We start from the raw sequence: 23,040 nt of genomic DNA on the forward strand, positions 1-23,040 counted from the left end.
TGCTGCGTTATTTCTTATCTGGAAGGGACCATTCATGTAACACAGTCTGGCCGACATCCTTGTGTGCGTGAGTGTACGCGTCTGTGTGAGTTGGTGTGTGTATGTGTATGTGTGCGCGTGGCGGCGCGGCCGGTACAAAGTATCCCGGCCGCAGTGTCAGGGCTGCACGGGAGCTGCGTCGCGCCTAGCTGGCCGAACCCACTCCTCTGGCTGATGAAATTCGAGCCGATCCATTTGAGAAGCGCTTTGCACGTGGCTGGCCCGTGCCGAGGCTCTGCGGCTCTGCGCTCTACAAGGAGGCCCCCAGCCTGGCCGGGCTGCGTCCACGACAGTCCGAGACACTGTTAGCTGCCGTCTCCGTCTGTGTCGCTGCCGGGGGCGAGGGGGCGGGAGGTGGAACAGAGACGGGCGACTGGTGCTTGTTCATTTTTCGCACTTCGTCTTCATGTATCGCCGTCCTAACAGTTTTTTCTTATGAAATACATCCCCGGCGGCGGTCATCCTCGTCGTCATCCTCCTTGATCACGAGGCGAGGGTGTGCCGGGCCGGCAGGGCTCCGGACACAACAACGTAACTTGCACGGGGTTGGCCGGCGGCTAAGCGGCTTACGGGGTTGTTGGTCGGCCAAAGCAGTGCCGCTGGCGCCGCCAATGGCGAGGCGGCATGGCAGTTGTGCCGAAGCGTGCCGATTTGGATCACGCGGCCACCACGCGGTGCGCGACGCGGTGCCGCCAAGGCAGCAAGCAGCCGCAAGCCGAGAAGGCGCGGCCCGACGTAAACTTATCATCGCCGATTTCGATTTGGCCGCTCTTGCTCTCTTTGGGCGGCCGAGCCTCCGAGACGGGGCGGGGCTGGCGGTGCTGGCGGCCCGCCGCGGCGCGCGGACGAGTCGGGTAAATAAAAGAATAATCTGGCAGGTCGGAAAGGGTCGGGAAGGGTCGCGTCGCTGGCAGTGCCGGCGCCGGAAACGCGGACCAGAGTCCCGGCGGAGGCGGGGCAGAGCTTCCGGTCGCGATGGAGCTGTCACGAGGAAAAGAGTCGTTTCCGGAATCCGTCGAGACGTCCATGCTGCGAGTGCAGTGCGGATAGCTGCACTTCCTTGCCAAGGGATACTCTCGGTGCACTCTATTATTGAAAGCGCGTTCGCGTCCCCCAGGCCAGCACGACGGCCAGCACGACGGCCAGCACGACGGCCAGCACGACGGCCAGCACGACGGCCAGCACGACGGCCAGCACGACGGCCAGCACGACGGCCAGCACGACGGCCAGCACGACGGCCAGCACGACGGCCAGCACGACGGCCAGCACGTGCCGGACGCGTTGCTGTTCGTCGCTCTGTCTCTCTCGCACCCGCACAGAGTGCGAGAGGGCAGTGCTGGTTTCCGGTTCCGGGTATTGCCCGACTCCATGACACCATTGCACAGATTCACTGCCGCTGGCCGAACGACGCGGACGTCAACAAAGACTGGCCTACGCCGTCAAGGGAATTCCTGTTTTCGCGTCTGCTCGGCGGAGAAACCCCTCGTCACCCAACATACAACAAAAAAGTACATTATCGCCGAACCCTTGCCGACGCACACCAGCCAGACGGAGCCTTATGCAAACCCGAGGCACTTTTGCATCATTTTTCTACCCGCTACTTCCCTTGGCAACGGGCCGACGGAAGATTGCCTTTGACTTTCTCCGATCCGAAGGTGATTGATTTGGTGTGTTTCGCCGTTTTTCTTTGGACAGAAAAATGAAGACTCTGGCAAAGATCGCTACCCTCCCTGTTTCCAGGAGTCAACCTGAAGGCACAGCACAGCCCCACCACTCGCATGGTGCGATATTGTTCTGCCAATTTCACGGTTTCGACATTGGAGCCATTGTCTGCCTTGTCTCCCCTATCGCAATGCTGCACCGAACAAAAACAATCCGCCCTGTTGACACTGCGTGCAGCGGGGCGGCGGCTGCGGCCCGACTTGCACCGGCTACATTGTGTGACAAAAAGCAGAAAACAAAACGAAGACAAGTTGATTAAATGAAACAGAAAGGAGACAAGTTGGCCCTGTTACACCACTTAATGAATTCTGAAATTACAAACAAACTTTGCTGCACGGCACAGTTTTTTTTTCTTTCTGCTTGGCTGCTTTGTTTTTCAGCATTATGTCGATAGCACGGTGTAACCTGACCGAGCTTCCTCTAGCACAGTGTGTCAAACAACGGAGGAAGCAAGCCAGCCAGCTACCGAGACCAAGTCGAATGGGTTGCCTACCTTGGGGCCCGCTGCACCACCCCGCCCCGCCCCGCCACCCCCACCGCGCCTCTCCACGCGGCGCCGCCGCCGTCTATTTTTACAGTCGCCTGATTGGCGGCAAGACAAGCGGAGGCGCAAATTAGTGGGGATTCCGCGCGGGAGGGACGCGAAGCGCAAAGCAAGGCGCACAGCGCACAGCGGGTACGGCGGGCACCACGTGGCGCCACCGCCACCACCTCCACGACGGCCTCGGCGGCGCCGCAATCATTGTTGTCCCCGCGGCCACTCACTCGCCGGCCGGCCGGGCAGGGCTCGATAAGGCCGGGTTACCCCGAGCATCGCGTCCATCGCGTCGCCATCGGCGGCCACGCGGCCACGCCCCCGGCGATAAACGCACCGCCATGACGGCCGCCTTCACCTGCGACAAGAATTCCTCGGCGGGTAACTCGGTGACGTCACCGCCACCGCCCGGCGGCCTGACGTCGCGCTGCCGCTAGCGCCCTTGGCCAGGACCGCCAAGAAGAAGGGCCGTGGGAAGGAGGGGGATGAGCAGCCAGCTGGCTAGGGGGCCGCCGGGGGCCGAGGGGGGCCGGGGGGGCGAGGGGGGCGTGGGGCCTGCAGCATCCCAGCGCCGGCCGTCCGGCCGTCGCCCGCAGTCGTAGCACCGCGATAGACACGGCTGCAGGTGCTAGTCCCACGCCCCACGCCGCGAGCACCGCGTCGACGGACATTCCTCTCCGCGTCACCGAGGTGCCCGCCGAGGACAAAGGGACCGCCGCACCCGCCAGCGCCAGCGGGCCGCTCAGCGCGCCGCCCAGCGCCCTGGCCGACCTGCCAATAGGCTGCCTGTAGGCCCACCGGTGTGCCAATAACGTCACGGCCGTGATGACGTGCATGGCCTGCTCGGCGTGCTGCTGCCGCCAGCGCGCGCCCTCGTGATGGACGCGCAGTGTGCCGCGGGCACCGCGACCGCGACCATGCTCCACGACGGCGGTGGCTCCGAGGCCGCCGACGACGCCAAAATCGACGGCATCCTCATCGACGCCCCCGGCGCAGCGAACGACAAGCCCAAGCGAAAGACCGTCCGCTTCAACGACCAGAAACTGACTGAAAACTTCTATATTCCAGCCATCCGCATCAACGGATCGGGTGAAGACGACGAAGACGACCTCGACGATTTTGAGTTCGAGGACTCGTACGGCGGGGACGACCTGGACGTGCCCGATGTGGACGAACTTGAGGACGACAACGACGCTATGGGCAACAACCACACAAGCATTCCGCCACCTGACGTCTTGGAGGACGCGCTCCAGGACGCGGAGGCCTCCCCAGACGACGAGGACGTCTGCCTCGTGGAGCTGGAGGACAGCGACGAGGCCCTGGAGGACGCGCTGGAGAACGGCGTCTCCATCGTGGAGATAACAGAAGCCAGCGAGGAGCTCTCGGACGCTGGCGACGACGTCACCGTGGTGGAGACGGAGGCCGTCCCGGACATCGACCTCTCCACCGCGGTGGTGGAGGATGGGGCAGCCAGCGACGTGCCATCCCTGGAGGACGACATGGACGCTGTCGCGGAGAACGACACCGACGCCGTCCTGGTGAACGGCACGGACGCTGTCGCGGAGAACGACACCGACGCCGTCCTGGTGAACGGTACGGACGCCGTCGCGGAGGACAGCACCGATGCTGTCCTGGTGAACGGACACTCTGGCCCGGAGGACTCCAGTGACATGACTGAGCCGGAAGGACACTGTGAAGTGCCGCAAGAGGAAGTGATGATCGCCGTGGAGGCGAAACCAGTGACTGCCGAGAACGCTGCGTCGGCGACCAGCGACCAAGCGGCGCCCAACGTCCCCGACGAAGTGGAAAGGTAGGCGCCGCCGCCTCGCCCCACAGGAGCTCGAGTAGAGCGTGTTCTGGCTCGCGAGGCTGTGCACGGATTATGTCCAAACGAACGGGGTTACCGGGACGCCCGGACGAGAGGACGGACGGGCAGGCAGGCGCTCGGCATCAAGCGGCAATCAAAACGTCTTAGAGTGGGTGTCTGCAGTGCAGCGGCGCCGCGGCAGGCAGGGCTGCCAAGGGGAACAAAGCTCCGCTAAATCACGCCGCGAACCGCGGACCGCCAACTGCAGGATGTGGCGGCGTGACGCTTGAAACCACCGCGATGCGTCGCCGCCCGCCGGCTTCCTCGCCGGTCTATTTGTTTGCGTCGATCTGAACGCGCGGCGCGACGGTCTCCCTTTCCGGACCCCCTCCCCTCCCCGCATTGGGGCAGTCCTGCGCCCCGCGCCCCGAACAACGGCCGCCGGGTGAATCCACCGCGGCGACCTACATCGGCTCGTCAAGCCGTGGGCCTGGCTGCCTGGCTGGCTGGCCGGCTGCAGCGCGCGGCCCCGGCCCCGGTCGCGCGTTCGTATTTTCGGCGGCGGCCTCGCGCCGGTGGTTGTAGTCGCAGTGTTATAGGCCGGCCGGCCGCGCCGCCCGCCGCCAGATGACTTTATTAGTTTGGGCTTGGTCGGCCGAGGCTAGGCCGGCCCGCGCCGCTCCCCGCCCCATTGATAAAGCCCGCCTAGCCTCGCCTGGGTGGCCGCCGTGGCCGCGGTGGCCGCGCGCCCGGGCGGGGGCGGATATTTTTACTCTGGACGCCGAGTTACTCGTCGGGCCGCGGGCCGGGCAGTGTCGCTGACGGACACGCGCGCTGAAACGAGTAAAACGATCGGGGATGGAGGTGGCCGAGGAATGCGTTAGGCAAAGCGGGCCGAAGGGCGAAGCCGGGCAAAGCGGCTCAGGTAAACACCGCGGCTGCCCATCGAGAGCGCCGACGTGCCGAGTGCGCCGAGTGCGCCCTGGGCGTGTTTACACGCGGCGCGCTTCCTGCTCTAAGAGCCGACGGGCCGAGGAGCCGAGGAGCCGATGCACGCGCGTGCCAAGCGCCAAGCGCCAAGCGCCACGCGTCGGCGAAGCGGCGCGAACAGCGAACAGGACGTGGAGCGCCTGCGAGAGTCGGGGTAGGCAACCCGTTGGCAGCGCTGCGCCGCACTCCAGAGGGCTGCCTACCCGGGCGCTGACAGGCGCGCTCGGCCCGGCCGGCGCGGGTGGCCAGAGGAAACTGAGACGCGCTTCTTGGTTCGCGGCTTCGCGACACCGCGACGGGACGGGGCACGGCCAGGCACGAGGCGCGAGGCATTTGGCACGCCGCCACGCCTTTTCTCGTTCTTTTATTCGTCGGGATGCGTCCGAGGTGCGACACTGACGGTGTGTCCCTGCCGCGGGTCACGCTTTGTCCGCGACATCGCAGTCCCTCCGGACGCGGCCGCGGCCTCCCCGGTCCGCCGCGAGGTGTCGCCGCGGTGTCGGCCGCCCGGACACGCCCCGCACGCACGCCGCACGCACGCCGCACGCACAGCGCACGCGGCGATACGGGCAGTCACAGTGTGGCCGTCACGGCGCGACGACGCGACGACGTGAGTGACGACGTGCGTGACGACGCGCGTGACGAGGTCGGAGGGGGACCGGACCGGCCCCCTCCCCACGCGTCGGCCCTGCGGCGCCTAGCGCTAGGCGGAGGGCGAGGCCGTAGAGGACCACAGCCTCCGTCACCATGAAGAGGTGAGTGGCACCTGCCGGCGACTTGGTGTGAATGGCGGAGGGAATGGCTGACGAGCGCGCCCGCCAAGTCCGCCGTACGTCTTCTTGAGGGTGCAGGGGTGCCAACGGAAGCACGCCGGCCGCTGACGTCAAGCGAGTGTGTTGGCCAACCTGCCGGACGCAGGAGCGCAGGGGCCTTCCACGCGCCCAGCTCTAGCGCCTCTGGCGGGGCAGGCCCAGGCAGGCCGAGGCAGGCCGAGACAAAGTAGCCGCTGGCTGCAGCGAGGCGAAGCGGAGTGCGGTCCGTCGGCCCGTCCCCGTGGAGACGGCCGTCGACCATTGCTTGGTTAACGTGAAACAGATGACGGCATGACGGCCAAGGTGCCAAGGAAAACGGGACGGACACCGCGCCGCCAGTCCCCCTTTCATTGCTCATCACCTCGTCCGTCAAGACGCGAAATAAAATTTACAACATTGGTAGTGTAATGCGGCCTGAAAGCTGAATCGGTGCGGCCGTTCCGAGTCCCGCCGTGTGTTTACCAGTGTCCTGCCTGGTCCTGCCCCACCGCGGCGCCACCGTTCTTCACACGCTCCCCGGCTTGCACAAACAGCTCCTTTCGGCCCAATATTTACCCCGCGGCCGGGCTGGAGTAGCTGCGGCCGCGGCTGCCGCTGGCGGCTGGCTCGTCGGGGAGGTCACCCCGCGGCTAAATGTCCCCCACGCGGCAAAGGCCACGGCCGATTCATCTTTTCATGTTTTTTATGACGCGCGCGAACTGCGAACTGCGAACGCGCCGACACGCTGACTAGGTAAACATCCACGAATAAGACGCATAGTTTGTGGACGAGCGCGGGCGGATGGCGCGTGGCGGGCTGTGTGGCTGTGTGGCTGTGTGGGTGTGTGGCTCTGTGTATCGCCGCATGGACATCCCTGCTGACGTCGTCGGCCGGCGTCAGGGTAACCTGACATCCCGATGACATCACCCCGACGTCCGGTGGCTCTGCCGTGGCTCTGCCCTTGGCATCGGCCTCGAGGGGGCGGAACGGGGCGGAAGGAAAGAGAGAGGGGGGAGGGGGAGGTGAGAATTGAAATCGTTTCGAAAAAGAACACCATTGCGCGCGTCGTGGAGTAATTTATGAGTTGATGATTGTTCTCCTCCCCGTCGTGTGTGTGTGTGTGCCTGTAGGAGTGTGCGTGTGTGTGCGCAGCCATTAGTTTCCGCCGAGGGGCGCGGGGTCGCGAAGTAGCACCTTAGGGATGAGGGATCGGCGGCACGAAGCACCAAGCGGCGAAAGCGGTAACTCTCTGTTTACCTGGGGATCTGCTCGGCTCAGCTCAGCTCCGCCCCGAGAGTCCCTCCGTCACCTGCTCGTTGTAACGATGTTACACCACTCCCGGCAGAGACAGTCTGCAAACGCTTTATTGAGTCTACTGCGACAAAAAGGGTCCATTACTTCAGGCGGGGCGACAGCGCTCTCACGGCACCGTCGTGTGGCTCTGTCCCTTTCACGCATTTGTGTGCTACCCGCCTGACTTAGGATCACTTAAAAATGTTCCCCGAGTGTGACGAGGGGAGAGTTTGTGCGAAGGTGGCGGTTGGGATTTGAACCCGCGGCCGGTGGCGGCGTGCGTCAGACCGGCCGGAAACGCAGTCCACCCGGTGCCCCCGTCGTGCCGCGCGGTGACAATGACGGCCAGGCCGGCCAGACGAAGGACGCCTCGCCGCCTACGAGAAGTGCGCGCGCGTCGACTAACGAGGAGACCGCCAGGATCAGCGACCTGGCGGCGACCTGGCCGTGGCGGCAAGCTGCCACCGGGAGGCGAGGCCCTCGTCGTCCTCCTCGCCGTCCTCGCCGTCAGCCCCTCGAGGTTGGGCCGGGCAAGGTGAACGTAAATATAGTATGCGGTGGGGGCAGGGCAGGGCGGGCAGGACAGCGGGCGGGGCGGCAACGCCGCGCGGCCGCCGACAGTGTGGGAACAATGCAAACATTGCGGCGTGCAAACCAGTGCAAACGACGATCCGGTGCACACGCCGCGAACCAAGGTGCAAAAACGTGCAGACGCAGCACGCCAAACTACGCGGGGTGCGCGGTGCGCTGAGTCATCTCTCGCTGGCGCTGCGGGCTGGGAGATCCCTCGGTCCACCTCGGTCCCTGGCAGTCCCTGGCTGGCGGAGAGGCGCGGATGCTTAGCCGATAGTGCCGCAACGGGTCACTGCATTCCACTGCACTGCAGCGCTGCAACTCGTGTTGCGTCGCAGTTTGAAATCCGCGGCGCCCTTGCCGACGTGCGCTGTCAAGAACAAAGCGCTACCACCGCGACAAAGAAAACCAAAACTCTCTCTTCCCCTGTTAGGAGTTGAACCTCCAACGTATGGATCTGAGGCACGACGGATCCGCTCTGATGGCGTTGAACCGGCCCACCAGGACAGCCGTCGAAAAAAATTTGATTGCTGAGCTAAGCGAAGCACCCTGTTGGGAGATTTGAACGTTCGAAATGACCACCCCCCCCCTCATAACTATACTTTACCAGAGGTATCTTCCTATTATTATTAAGCCCCATAGGGCAAACTCAATAGCTCAAGCCCTTTAGCCAGCTACATCCACATCTACTACACAACTCTACATAATCTTCTACACATAAGCCGGCTCAGCATCGAGGCCGAAAAAAATTTGATATGCTGGTAGTCATCGAACGCCGGCCTGTGCTACGTCGAGACCTTCCTTTGCGGAGCCTTTGTTACGAAGCCATGAGGGGGATATCCAGTCGAAAAGAAGTTTAGAAATATTGGGAGTCGATCACCGGACTTTGGCAATGGGACCACAGCCTCTAGTCTCTCGGCCAACAGAGCCGGTATAAATTACTACAGAGTGAGTACCCAACCCACATCACCTCCGTTGGCCGAGAGATTGGAGGCGTGTGTGGTCAGGGTCCAGCGATCGACTCCCGGCGCGCCTTCTACCCCTCCCCTCCCCTCCCGCCACCACGTCGTCGCCTCGCGCGTACGCCGTGCCTGGCCTCCGTCACTGCGTCTGAGTGTAGCGGTTAGCTTGGGCGGCGGTACTGACGGTGCTGTTGGCACATTGACGCTAAATTGATTGGCACGCCACCCCCTTGCAACATGACAGCCTCTCTCCCGCCACCGCGGCCAGGACCCCGCCCCGCCCCGCCCCGGCCGGCGTGCGTGCCGCGGGGCGCGGTGGGACGCGGACCCACACGCAATCTGTCCGCACCCCGTCGACGTGCTGATGCCGCTGCCGTTCGTCGGGATTAATCCATTTCGCAGTGTCGGCGTCACGTGGTCGGCGGGGCGCGGCGGGGCGCGTCTGGTGAGGGTGAGTGATTTGTTTTGGTTCTGGCGACGGTTTTATGGAGGCGCACGGCCTGCTGCCCGTTTTCTCAGGGCCCCGACTTTAAGCTGACTTCCTCCGGGGAAATAAATTATCGCAGAACGGCTTTCCCATCTTCCTTCCCGCCAAAGTGGGGAAAAGATTCAGTTTTCTTGGAGCAGCGGACTTCGAGTTTTAAGCAGGAGGAAAAGTAACCACCGCCCGGCGGCGGCGGTGCGTTCGGCGTTGTTGACGTTGGTCGTGGCGGCGCGATTTGCGGAGTGGATTGCAGTTCGCGGTGATCGTCAATCTGAGAAGGCGGTGAGGATGCCACTGAGATATTGCGGCGCCCGGCACTGTGCGGGTTCCCCGGGCCGCCGCTGGGTGGCGCTAGCTGTCGGCGCAGGGCTGCGCGGCGCAGAGCGACCCAAAGCGCGGCGTTGCGCGGCGCTGTGTGTATCTTCGCGACTCGACTCTCAACCCCCAGGGGTCCGGCCGGGCGCCGCACCGAGCTTGCCGCCGCTTGGGGCCGCTTGCAGCCAGACCAGGACGAGGTTCCACCCCTGACCGCTAGAGGCCGCCGCCTGGCCGCGCCGCGGGCACCGCCGGCCCGCCAAAGCCAAGTGATGTGCACTCTTACTTGACGCACGCTGGGCGGCCGATAAATAGTGGCCCTCTCCCCCTCCGCTCTGCCGGCACTGCCCCATTCGGCCCCATTGGCGCTCCAATCCCGGCACGGCCGTTCGCCGCACTGTTCTATGGATGGGCCGGATGGGCAGCCTACTGCCCTCGGCGGCCACCTTCGCGCTGCCCGCCTTGCCCGCCTTGCCCGCCGCGCGGTTTCTGCTGGCCATTCGCCGGGCCTTCATCTCGGCGGCTGGATTTCCTGGGGGAGCCACGTAGCTCGTTTCCCTACCTGCCTGCCCTGCCCGCGCGTGCGTGCGTGGGCGGCGGGCGGACGGACGGAGAGGACACGTACACGCCGCTTTAAAAGCAGCACTACTCCGCGTTTTGGGTCGTAAAATAAAAATAAATAAATCGTAAAAAGGCGCGGCCGAAGTGCATGACGGAATCCGGCCTCCCCTTCAATTTGCGTTGATGGGAGTGCCGGCGGACATTGCATATCCAGGCCCGCCACGTCTGTCTGTCTGTCTGTCTGTCTGTCTGTCTGTCTGTCTGTCTGTCTGTCTGTCTGCCTGTCTGCCTGTCTGTCTGTCTGTCTGTCTGCCTGTCTGCCTGTCTGTCTGTCTCTGTGTCTGGCGGCACGCGTCCGTATTTCCGCCCACCCGCCCGGAGCCCCTGCGGTGTCCAGGGTAGGCAACCCGTTGCACGCCGGCGCGTTGGCGGAGCTATCTTGCCTACTCCGCAGGCGTTCGGCCGCAGCAGTCGAACTGTCTGCCGCGGGGCGTTGCTATTGCCATAGCTAGCATTCCAACGCTGTTTCGGCCTTCGGCCTTGGGGCATCGAGTCCGGGGATGAGCGTGCATCAAGCCTAATCCGGCAGCGAGGGGCAGGGCTGACCCGATCCGGCCCGACCCGCCAGCACCCCAACGCGTGCGGGAACACTTTTCGAGTGCTTGGCACACCGTTCGCCACAGTGGAGAGTGGCGCGGGGCGGCGCGGTGGGGCCGGGCGGGGCGGGGCGCCTCACAGAACAGCCGTTGGCAATCTCCCAGGCCAGTCTGAGGCGGGGCGGGGCGGGCGGGCGGGGCGGGGCGGGGCCGCGGTAAACAGGCTGTCCATGACTGAACCCCACCGGCAATGCGGTATTTCATGGTTGCGGGGGCGACCGGGGGTGGCCGGGGGCAGAGAGGGGGCGGTAGAAGGGTTGCGGGTTTGTCAGTGCTGAAACTAGCTCGCTGCCGACAACATTCCGACAAGAGCGCCTCTCAATATCGCACCGCTCCTTCCTTTGCGCCCGGCCTGTAGTGGTGTGGTGGGGCGCCGGCCAGGTGGGGGCGGGGCGGGGCGGGGCGGGGCGGGTCACGCAGGTGTGGCGCGGATTGGCGGACAGGCGAGTTTCATATTTGTTTTTCATTCCTTTGCGACGGGTACGCGTGGGAGGGGCGGGGCGGTGCTGTAGTCTCATTCCGAAAAGCGCTTTGTCGCTCTGTCTCTCTCGGACCCCTAACTACCCCTGCGACAGAGACCGAGCGGCGAAAGCACTGTTCGGAATCAGTCAGTCTGCAGAGCTGGCGGGGCAGTGGGGCGGGCGGCGGTGCTTCAGGTGCGTTGACGGCGCGGCCAGGAAGGCCGATAGCATCTCGGCCGTCTCCCCGGCCTGTCCTGTCCCTGCCCTGCCCACGCCCGGTGCAGATGCGTGCCAGGCCGTCGCTGCTCCCCGCTGTGCGTGGACGCGGCCGGAGCCACCACGCCGCCACGCCCCCCACGCCCCGCCACGCCCCGCCCCGCCCCGCCCCGCCCCGCCCCGCGGCGTAGTGCCGCGTAGCGTCGGCCGTTGAGGTGGTTCGGCTTGGCGGCGCTTCGCGGGGCTAGTCGCCTCGCCGTCGTCGTGGCCGCGGTGCGTCGCCGAGCCGTCCTGTAGTGTAGCACCCCTCCCCCCGCGCCGCGCCGACATCTTTACACTCGGCCGATTCGGAAAGAAACGAAATATTCGCGAGTAAAAATACGCATCGAAATGTCGTCCACCGACCGCCATCTCACCTCGACGTAGCCGCACGCAGCCGTCGGCATGCGGTGAAGGCCGTCTGGCCGTACTGTCGGTACCCCCGGCCTCGGGGTCCGCGCGCCATGTTCAGCTTTTTCCGGGCGGCGAGCGCCGTCCCCAAGGCCGTCCCCAAGGCCGAGCCCGCCACCCCGCCGCCGTCCAGGGCGCCCCAGAGCGGCGGCGGCCCCGGGGAGCATGACTACGGGTACGACGACCTCCGCGCCGCGTCCCTCGCCCCTCCGGCCCGCTCGGCCCGCGCGGCCAGCGCACAGCTCTCATTTCCAAGTAACACGGTCGCTGTTTGTTTTTATGTTTGCACAGGCGGCAGCAGGCGCTACAGCTGCAGGTGGCCGAGCTGGGCGCCAAGCTCTCGGCCAAGGAGCAGGAGGCCACGCAGCTGCATCAGAAGCTCGCCGCGCTGGAGCAGCAGTCCACGGGAAGGGCGGCAGCTGCGAATAGTACGTACGGAGAAAGGGAAAAAGGAAAAGGGGGAAAGGCCAAAAGGAAAAAAGGGAAAGGACTGAGAGCTGCGCATTGCTGTGGGGCCACCACGCCACGCCACGCCACGCTCGCCGAGGGACTCCACGGGGGAAAGGGGTGTGGAGAGGGGAAGGGGAAGGCTGATTGGCCAGTCATATCGCAAATGAAATAAAGGTCTGACCGAGGTGAGAGTCTCCCGGAGCCTTCGCAAGGAGCATCGACGAGCAGAGATGAAGACGAACAGACAGACAGACAGACAGACAGACAGACAGACAGACAGACAGACAGACAGACAGACGGGCGGACGGCGTAGGGGATGTTCCCGTCTCTTCATGGATGATCAAGAATACATCTCTTTGAGAGAGGGAAGGGAAGGGCGAACTGCGGGCGCATCGCTGAAAGCAAATCTGTAGGGAGCTCCCCGCCGAAAGAGGGAACGGGGGGGTAAAGTTGGCTACTTTCATCTCCAGGTCTTTATGCCCCCGTCGGCCCTGGTCCCAATGCCCGCGGTGGTGGTGGCCCCCCAGCGCAGCGCAGCGCGAACGGAAAATGTCCTCGCGAATCAAATTATGAAATCTCCAATAACTCTGTCCGTCTGTGTGTCCGCGCGTCCGCCTGCGTGTCCGCGCAGAGCTCCAAGCCGACCTGGACGCGGCGCGGAAGGAGGCCGAGGACACCAAGGAGAAGTTGAAGCAGCTGGAGGCCGACCTGGCGGGCTTCAAGACCAGCAACGAGGAGCTCAACAAGACGCTGGGGGACAAACGTAAGTCTTCCGTGCGCGCACCGCGGTTAAAGCGTCCCCATTGTTCCGAACATCCCCAGAGAACATCCGCAGTTCCGCGGTTTCTTAGCCTGACTCACTGTGCTGCTCCATGTCAGCAAACAGTGTCCCCCTCCCGCATGCACGGCGGGGCGTCTCCGTTTCCACAGCAAGGTTGTTATACTTCTTTCCAAGTGTGCTAATTGAACGATTGCAGTGCAGCAAGATGCGCAGGACAAGGCGGACAGCGAGGCGCTGGAGAAGCTCAAGGCGCGCGTCGCCGAGCTGGAGAAGCTCCTGGAGGAGACCCGCGCCGAGCGCGCCGCCCTGGAGGAGGCCCTAGCCAAGGCCGTGGCCGAGGTGGAGGCGGAGCGCGACGCGCTGGACGAGGCCCTGGAGGAGGCCCTGGACGACACGTCGGCGCGCTTCCAGAAGGAGTTCGAGGAGCTGCGCACCGTGCACGCCGACAGGGAGCAGCAGCTGCTCGCCGACCTGGAGTGGAAGCTGCGTGAGGTGCAGGCCGCCAGCAAGAAGAAGGTCGACGAGAAGGACAAGACGGTGCGCGAGCTGCTGGCCAAGGTCACCAACCTCGAGGACACCGCCAGCAATGCGGTGAGTTCCAGGACTTTTCAATGTTACCGCCAAAATGCGACGGGTCGTGAAGTGCGTGTTTTCGTCTGACAGGAGAAGCACGCCGCCGCGGCCCGCGCCGAGACGGAACAGCTCCGGGGCCTCAACATCGAGCAGCAGCGCGCGCTGCGGCTCAACACCCGGGACATGGAGCAGCTGCAGGTCAACGAGAAGGTCCTCAAGGAGGAGGTGGGCCGGCTGCGCGCCGCGCTGGACCGGGAGAAGGTGCACATCGACGCCATCATGGTGAGCGCTTAGTTCAACTGCTCTTTCTCTTTCCAGGAACGTGACATCACGTTTAAGCGAGTGTGACAAAATGGCACGTTCTTTTGAGCATTGTGTCACATTCGTTTGAATGTGAACACCGTGAATGTGAATAACCTTATTCATGGCTGATTCACATCCGAATGAATGTGACACAATGCTCAAAGGAACGCGACATTAATTTTGTCACATTTTTTCAACGTGATGTCACGTTTCTGGAATGGGAGTGCGTTTGGCCGACTTCTTCGGTCCACAAAAGTACAGTGTCTTGGTGTTTGAACCGCAGGAGCGGCACGCCACGGACCTGGCCGAGACGGAGCGGGAATGCCAAGCCAAGGTCGAGCAGACCAAGAAGAGCACAGCGGAGCAGGTACGCCCCAACAAACGCCGCACGTTCCTTGAAACTGGTGCAGGCACTCGACTGCACGGCGGCCGACCACCTTAAAGAACTTTGCCGCGGCCGGCGAGTGGCGATGTGGCGAGGCTATAAATACGAGAAACGGTGCGGGGCCGGTGGGCCGGTGGGCCGGTTCTGCCGCCGCGTGGCCCAGGTCCACGCGGTGTGCGTTCTCAACGCACTCCGTGCAGGCCGGGGCGGCGCGGCCGGCACAAGCGAGGGGACAGGGTAAACAGAAAGGTTGCACGACGCGTGCGTCCGCGGCAGGACGACGCATCGCAACCAGCGCACGGCGAGGCAGCGCCGCCAGTAACCACTCAACATGCAACAAGTCCTCTTCAGTTACAAGCACGCCTGTTTGCAGTGCAGCACGAGCAAGCAGCAGAGAGCGGCACCCTCGAGACGAGGCTGGGGGAGGCGGGGGCAGCGCCAAAGTAATGCTTTTACAAGCGCGGGGCTGTCCTCGTTTTATGGCGCCCAGTATGAGGAGCCCGGACGCATTTAAATCTCGCAAAAACGGGAAGCCGGGCCGAGGCACGGCGTGGGCACGGCCATAAACTACCGATGCTCCCCTCACTTCGTTAGTCTGCTTATCGCGCGTACCTTCCAATGTGCGATTAACAGACCCTCGCTGGAAAATGAGACGGAAGGGGCGAGGAGAAAAAATGGCAAGAGGGAGCAGTAATCGAACCCGGGTCTGGTTGCTTGCAGTGGGAGGCGCGCATGCACGTGGAGGTGATCCGACTGCAGGCGGACCTAGAGCAGGCGCACGCCGAGGACAAGGTGGCCGCGCTGCACGCCCAGGCGCACGAGCTGGGCCAGGACGCGGAGCGGCAGCGCAAGCAGCTGCAGAAGAGCCTGGACATCGCCAACGCCGAGGTGAGCCACCCGCGACGCGCGTTCGAGTCCCGGCGGTTCCATCCCCATTTTCTTTCAATCTGACCCTGCTGGTTTACGGCGGCCCAGGTGGAGACGCTCACGCAGAAGCTGACGGAGAGGGAGGCCCAGCTGAACCGCGAGCTGGAGCGGCTGCAGACCAGCGCGGACCGCGACGTCTTCGGGCTGCGCCGCCAGCTGGACAAGATCGACCTCAAGTACCAGGAGCAGATCGAAGCCATGAGCAAGCGGCACGAGGAGGAACTCGGTGCGTGGGTTCGACTACCACCACCAGCGGCAACACGTTCGTTCACTATTCTTTTCTTCAAAACATTAATGAACTGTTTTCCGACCCGGTCTTTCAGAGAAACTGCGGGCGGAGCACGAGAAGCGCATGTCGGCGTGCGAGCAGGGCTACCAGCTGCAGAGCGCGTCCACGCGCGCCACCCTGGAGCTGGTCAAGGAGCAGATGCGGCGCGACTCGGAGGCCGCGCAGGAGCAACTGGCCGACCAGCACCGCCGCAAGCTCGGTGGGTTGGGCCTTTGGGCGTCTTTGGGCGAGGACTCCAGCCGCCGCACAGTGGGCCAGAAGACCAGTGGAGGCGGCCAAAACTCTAGACGCGTTTTGAGCTCCAGAGTCGCTAAGTGGGACTCGAACCGAACGTGTGACCCCACCAATGGATCGCTCTCCGAACGAGGAATCCATTGGTGGGGTCACACGTTCAATTCGAGCCCTGCTTAGCGACTCTGGAGCTCAAAGCGCGTCAAGAGTTTTGGACGCCTCCGTCGGTCTTCTGGCCACTGGGTCATTCCATGCCAACTCGACAGGGCTCGGACCGACACCTTGTCGGAGGGCATCGCCATAGTGGGCAATTGTTGGCCTTATGGTACCATTTGAAGACCCCAACTCAGTTTTTCGAAATCTGCACCGGGCTCCGAACTACGGCCTGATGAAGTTTTTCACATACATGACGACATGGGTGCACTAAAATGCAATTATCTCGGCAACCGTTCGTCGTATCTCAAATCCGAGACCACCATTGGAAAGAGGAGAAAAAATTACACAAAAAAATATTTTTTTGGGTTAACTTTGAAAAAATTTATTGAAACTTCAAAAAAGGTGTAACTTTTAAAGTGTGATATCTCAAAAACCCATATTTTAAAATCTCTCAAAAAATTCCAAAATCTACCTTTATTTATCATCTAAAAGAAAAGCTCAACCACCCAAAGTATTATTCTTCGTTTAGGAGAACGAGCAATTCGCGTGGGCCTCTGCAAACCACTTTTCCCCTATTTTCTTTTGAGTGGTGCGCCGGCGTGGCTATAGGGCCACCCCACACACCCTGGCACTGGCGGAGGTGCTGTTCTTCGTCGTGGAATGCCGAACCACAAACCGGGTACTCTCAATCATGGTAAAGCGCCTGCCAGGTAGGCAGTGGGAGCCACGCAGCGCAGCCCGGTCTGACGGGCAGGCCTCCCCAGACAAAGAGATTTCGCGCCCGTTACGGGCACAGCCTGAGCATATCTGGGCACAGCACGGGCGTGTGCGGGCTCAGTAAGGGCACAGCACGGGCACAGGATGGGCACAGCACGGGCAGGTACGGGCGCATCATCCGAAGGCGGGTCGAGACTCGAACACGCATGTGGGCAAGTGCGGGCAAGTACGGGCAGATGCGGGCAGGCACGGTCCCGGGCGCTCGGCTCCCCAGCCCCTTATTTTTCCCAACCCATTGTGGCAGTGGAAAAAAAAATTCGAACCACTAAAAACCCGGGAAAAACCCCAAACTTCCATTTCCCCCCAAAGTTAAATTCCGGATGCGCATTTAGGTTTGTTACCTGAAAGAAGGGGGGGAAAAAACCATGACTCTTAAGCCCTTTAAAAAACATCCTTAAAGAATTTATTTAAAGCATTTGGGGCTACGTAAAAAGAGTGTACAGCTTGTGCACGCAAATAAGGGGACATTCTACAGTAAAAAAGGGTTTATAACCCTTTAATGGGACAATCGCCCTTTAAAAACCGGCCCCCCGGTGAAAACTCCCTCGGTTCAAGCTTTTTTTCCTTTTGTTCCCCCCTTAAAAAATGAGGGAAAGAATTTTGAACCCCTTGGCTCCGAAAATTTCGCATTTGTTTTGTCGAACCTAGTTTTTTTTCCGTTGGGGATTGCAATTCACTCTTTTTGGCTTAACGAGAAATTCATTCGGGGTTGGTATGTTAAATGATAGCAAGTGCTAAATTCTTACTTACACTTCAGTTTCAAATTGGGTTTTGTTTTGGCTTAAAGGGGTTTGGGCCCCAAAGGGGCCCCCGGGGGCCCCGAGTCCCAGGGCCCGGCCGCCCGATCCCCCGACCCCCGAGCCCCTGCGTGGGGGCCCCCCCTTGGAACGGTATCCCTTGGCCCATCCGGCCCTCTGTCCCTTCTCCCCCCAATCTTAATTGCTATGTGCCCTAACCCGGAAATTTTTTCGGGGGACCCCCCCTCGCCCGGGCTGCGCTGCGTGGCTCCCACTGCCACCTGGCAGGCGCTTTACCATGATTGAAGTACCCGGGTTTTGTGGTTCGGCATTCCACGCGAAGAACAGCACCTCCGCCAGTGCCAGGGTGTGTGGGGTGGGCCCCATAGCCACGCCGGCGCACCACTCAAAAAATAGGGAAAAGTGGTTTGCAGAGGCCCACGCGAATTGCTCGTTCTCCTAAAGAAGAATAATACTTTGGGTGGTTGAGCTTTTCTTTTAGATGATAAATAAAGGTAGATTTTTGGGAAATTTTTTTAGAGATTTTAAAATATGGGTTTTTGAGATATCACACTTTAAAAATTTCACCTTTTTGAAATTTCAATAAATTTTTTTTAAAGTTAACCCAAAAAAATTTTTTTGTGTAATTTTTTCCCTCTTTCCAATGGTGGTCTCGGATTTGAGATACGACGAACGGTTGCCGAGATAATTTCATTTTAGTGCACCCATGTCGTCATGTATTGAAAAACTTATCAGGGCCCTAGTTCGGAGCCCGGGGCAGATTTCGAAAAACTGAGTTGGGGTCTTCAAAGGTACCCTAAGGCCAACAAGCCCACTATGGCGATGCCCTCCGACAAGGTGTCGGGCCGAGCCCTGTCGAGTTGGCATGGAATGACCCCACTGTGCGCCTTTGGGCGTGGACTCCACCCGGTGGACTCCACCCGATGGAGCGCCGCAAGAAACAACAAACGGACTCGCCAAAGAAGCGACCTTTTCTTGGTTTAACATTCCCCCCTTTTTTTCGAACAGAGGAGCAGGTGCAGGCGAAGCGGCGGCTACAGGCTCAGGTGAGCCAACTATCCCAGGCTTTGGAGGTGGCTAAGGAGGCCGAGCCCAAGCAGGAGCAGGTAAGACGTACACAGCAGCCCCACGTCGACTCACACACACGCACGCACACACACACACATGCGCGCAGCGTGTTCCCAGACAAGCTGTCGTGCGCAGGCGGCCGCAAGGGGCACCGCTTTCGGCGGCTTTCGCGGCAAACACATTCCTTTTGTTCCAGCTGGCGCTGCAGGTGGCCAGTCTGCAGACGGAGCTGAAGCAGGCGGGGAGCAGCCACAAGGAGGCCCTCCTCAAGCTCCAGGAGGAGGCCACCAGGAACGTCAGGTACAACCTCCCTCTCTCTCTCTCGCACTCACGCACACACGGTGTGTCACACACTCGGACCAACTATTTCCGCGCCCGCACTGAGCATGGTCCATTTTGTTCTTCCTTTTTGGTTTTTTGAACCCCAAGCGAGGCGCGGGTGTGCGACTCCCTGGCGTGCACCCTCTTCCTGCCGTCCGTCCTCTGCTGGTGGCTGTCGGCCGCCAACGAACTCACCTTCGCCTGCTCTCTGCTCGCCCTCGCAGTGCTCCTGTTCCAGGTCCTGTGACCCCCGCCAGTCCTCCTTCCTCCATCCCTCCGACGGCACCACTTCATCTTTGCCTGACTCATCGGCGCCATTAACAACGACACGGAGTCACCGCACGCACACTCGCACCGTTTTTGCTTGGCTTGGCACCAGTCGGGTTGGGCCACGTGCTCAATATTCGCTTCTGTGATTTAAAAAAAAAATTGAATGCGCTCACTTAAGGTTTAGGCGTGGGGTTCGGTCTTAACTTTATCACCGAGACATGCTCAGTTACTTTACTACTTTCGTACTTTTTTAAAATAAATAGAATTTTTGATATGTGAAACACTAGATTATGTGAATGTTGTGATTGTCTGTAGTGTAGCCTCCTTTGCCATTCCCTTCTCGTAGTTCTTAGCCCTGTCCGCTGCCATTCCTTCTCTATGTAACTTCCCCGATTTTGTGTGTGTATGCAGTGTGTGTTTCTCATTTTCTCTGAGCAAATACATTGCAGCCGTACGAAAGGCATTCTGTGGTAAATGATATGTATTCATGAGAGGCGCTGTCTGCCTGTCTGCTTTCGTCACAATAACCCTCATTCCGAGTCCGCCGTGGAGACCGGCTGGACAACGTCACCCGCCTCGTCCTCACGTCTTCTTCGTCTTCTTCTTTCTACCCTTCTCACTCACTCACCCTTGCCCTTCCCCCAGAGCGAAAGAGAGAGAGCTCGCCGAGGCAAGGAAGCAGGCGGAGGAGGACAAGAGGAAGCTGCGCGCGGAGCTCACCAAGGAGGCCGAGGACAAGGTGGCCAAGCTGCAGCAGCGCGTCGAGTCGCTGACGTCGCAGTGAGTACAGCGGACTTAGCGGGGACGCGCGCACGGGAAGGGGTTGGAATAAAAGTCGGAGAGTGGTGGTATTGGAACCCGGGGCCGGGTCGTTGGCGGCCCGTTTGGCGCCCCGCTGGCGCTGGCGGGGCTCTCGCGCGGACTCATTGTCAATGGGACGCACCTTTACGGGCACTAGCACTCCAACTCCACCGTCCTCGCCGATCCTTGGCCGACCCCCCGCAGACCCTCCCGGATGGCCGTCGTCGAGACCAGACCACGTGGAAAATGGGTCAGGAGCAGTTGGGCAAGTTTCCTTTGACCGGCCGGGGCCGGGCCGCCGGGCCGCCGGGCCAGGCGAGGGCGTACGGGGAGTGGCGAAGCGTGGCGCGGCGAGGCCGGGGCGAGGTGGGTGGTGGAGCCGGGCGGTGGAGCCGGCCGGGACAACTTGGCTGGAGTGCGCGACCGTAGGCAGGCCAAGGCGGCGGCTGCGCGGCGCCCTCCCTCACTCCATTTTATCTCCAAGTTTTTTGGACCCGCCGCACTCCCCCACCCCCACCTCGGCCACTCGCATCGCCGTAAAATGATTCGCAGCACGGAACTGTCAGGCCGGAGGGGAAGGGGAGGGGTGGCGCGGAAGTGGGCGAGAGCAGAAAAAAGCCACCTGATGTTATCATGATTTACATCTCTGGCGCAGGGCCGGCAGGGCGGCCGGGGCCGCGCCGTCGCCGTGGCCTTGCGGGTCCAGGGAGTCCAGGGGGTCCAGGGGGTCCAGGGGGTCCCGGATGTCCGAGTCCTTTTACTTCCTGGATGGGATGGCCCCCTGGCCGATCGGGCCGAGCCTCTGGCCCTGAGCCTGGACTATCAGCGCCCCCGCGGCCCCCGCGGCCCCCGCGGCCCCCGCGGCACCGTAACCGCCCTGCGGCGGCGCGACACTTGCGTGCCTCCGCCGGTCCGGCGGCGGTCCGCTGCGCCCCGAGGCTGCGCCGCGCCGTCAATGGCTCCCATGGGCTGGATGCTGCTGGCTGCTCGGTCTGGGCGGCCCGCCCGTCCGCGGCGGCCTTGGGCCTGGCCGGCCTGGCCGGGACATTGACCCCCTTCTCCTCCCCCTTCGGCTTCGCCGCCCTTTCTCCTTTCGCCGCGCGCCGCTTCGGCGGAAACAAAAAGACGTGCGGGATTAGAGGAGTCCTATTCGGGGAAAGGGAGCTGGCTGGCTGGCTGGCTGGCGGGCTGGCGGGCTGGATACACACATTTTTCACGCGCGTTTGACGCACAAGGCTGGCGGCGCTCGGCTCGGCTCCGCCATGGCTCCGCCCCGCGGCCCTGGCGGGGACGCTGTACGTCTTCCTTTGGCATACGCTCGAGGCCTGGATAAATACCTAGTCACTCCCCTCCCCGGCCGGCGTTCTCGTTACTCTGAGTGCAGCCGGCCTCGCCTCCGTCCTCACACTGTCAAACTGAACGGCCGTCCTCGGTGTCCCGGCAGACTCAAGGAGCGGCCCGACGACCGCGCGCAGATCGAGGACCTGCGCCGCACCTGGTGGCCAAGGACGCCGCCCTGGAGAGGCTCCGGGCGTCGCCGCGGCCGGAGGACGCCGCCGCGCTGCAGCAACTCAAGGACGCCGTCACGGAGTACAAGACCGTGGCCGAGGGGCTGCGGCGGTCGCACGCCGACCAGCTTAAGGTGGGTGTCGAAGCCAGCCGCAGTGGCGCAGTGCAAGGTCTCATTTTTGGTTGACTACAATTTGACCCCCTATTCCAGGCCGCGGCGGCAGAGCGCGACAGCCTGCAGCGTGACAAGGAGGCCGCCCTCAAGGAGAGGGACGGCGCGATGCGAGTCAAGGAGGCCGCCCTCAAGGACCGGGACGCGGCGCTGCGGAAGTCCCAGAGCAACCCCCGGCCCCAGGACGCCCAGAAGCTGGACGAGCTGCGGAAGCTGCTCAAAGAGAAGGACCTCGAAATACACAGGTCTGTCCAGCGGCACGACCGGCAACAGAGCAAATTTGAGTTACCTCACGGACGGACGGGACCGGCAGTGTGGTGGGTTGCCTACCGCCCGCACCGCAGGCGCTCCCCGGTCTAGTCCCCCGTCGCGGAGTCGCGTTCGCGCTGCTGCTCTAAAGTCACTGCCTGCTTCAGGTTGCACAACGAGGAGCTGTCGCCGCTGCGCAAGAAGGTGCAGGAGGCCGCGGAGAAGGAGGCCGAGCTGCAGAGGGCGCGTCGGGAGGCGTCGCAGGCCAGGGACTCGCTGGGCGAGCTGAAGAAGGCCCTCGCCGAGAAGGAGGACGCCATCGCCAAGCTGAAGCAGCGTGAGGAGGGCGGCAAGAAGCTGAAGCAGAGCGCGGCGCAGGTCGGTGCGGCGGCGTGAGGGATCGCGTCAACGCGCTCGCGGCCATGGTGCTTAATCGCCGCTTGTGCAGGTCGAGGAGCTCAAGAAGGCCCTGGCGCAGAAGGACGCCGCGCTGGCCAAGGCCGCCGCCGAGGCCGCCCAGCTGCACAAGGCCCTCGCGGACAAGGCGACGGCGGACGCGGCCCGGCTCGCCGAGCTGCAGAGAACCCTCGCCAGCAAGGACGAGGAGATCGGCAAGCTGAGGGAGACGGCCAAGGTGGGTCCCTGCATTGCGCTGCACTGGCTGCACTGCAATGCACTGCACTGCGGCACTGCCAATAACGACTTGCCCTCTCCGTCGCAGCGGCCCGGCGACATCACGGAGATGCAGAGGGCGCTGCTGATGCGCGACGAGGAGATCGGGCGCCTCCGCGACGCGGTGCGCGCGCGCCACGGCCCCCACGAGACGGAGCTGCGGCGCCAGGTCGCCGACAGGGAGGCCGCCGTCAACCGCCTGCAGGAGGAGAACAGGAGGTGGGGCGTGTTTCACTCGGTTTGAAGGACGAAATTATGTGCATTTTGAGCATGCTGTTGCCCCGCGTGGCTTTCAGGCTGCATCTCGAGCTGGCGTCCAAGGATAGAGCCGTGAACGGCGTGGTGCAGCCTCCCGTCAGCATCCCCGTGGCCGCGGTGCAGCCGCAGAAACAGCAGCAGTCGACTCCGCTGCAGCAGCAGCAAGCCGTGCCGCAGCCCGCGCAGCCGCCGCCGCCACCGCAGAAGCAGCCAGCCGCACAGCCGCCCGCGCAGC

General features: G+C 62.6%; 1 protein-coding gene across 2 annotated transcripts; it reads left to right on the top strand.

Moving 5' to 3' along the window:
* Positions 1–3,159: 3,159 nt before the first annotated feature.
* Positions 3,160–22,458, top strand: LOC117641330 (golgin subfamily A member 4). Of its 2 annotated transcripts, XM_034378554.1 has the most exons (16): positions 3,160–4,106; positions 12,147–12,283; positions 12,937–13,068; positions 13,283–13,677; positions 13,750–13,941; positions 14,246–14,329; positions 15,068–15,235; positions 15,323–15,500; positions 15,598–15,762; positions 18,494–18,591; positions 18,750–18,853; positions 19,790–19,924; positions 21,390–21,587; positions 21,666–21,871; positions 22,043–22,253; positions 22,324–22,458. In XM_034378554.1, the coding sequence occupies exons 1-15, from the start codon at positions 3,175–3,177 to the stop codon at positions 22,162–22,164; spliced, it is 3,246 nt and encodes a 1,081-aa protein (XP_034234445.1). In that variant the 5' UTR covers positions 3,160–3,174; the 3' UTR covers positions 22,165–22,253; positions 22,324–22,458. The 2 variants fall into 2 exon arrangements, with proteins under 2 accessions (XP_034234445.1, XP_034234446.1); XM_034378555.1 differs by lacking the exons at positions 19,790–19,924; positions 21,390–21,587; positions 21,666–21,871; positions 22,043–22,253; positions 22,324–22,458 and adding an exon at positions 18,983–19,783.
* Positions 22,459–23,040: the final 582 nt, after the last annotated feature.

Source organism: Thrips palmi, unplaced genomic scaffold, assembly GCF_012932325.1.
Source record: "Thrips palmi isolate BJ-2018 unplaced genomic scaffold, TpBJ-2018v1 HiC_scaffold_15, whole genome shotgun sequence".
NCBI lineage: Eukaryota > Metazoa > Arthropoda > Insecta > Thysanoptera > Thripidae > Thrips > Thrips palmi.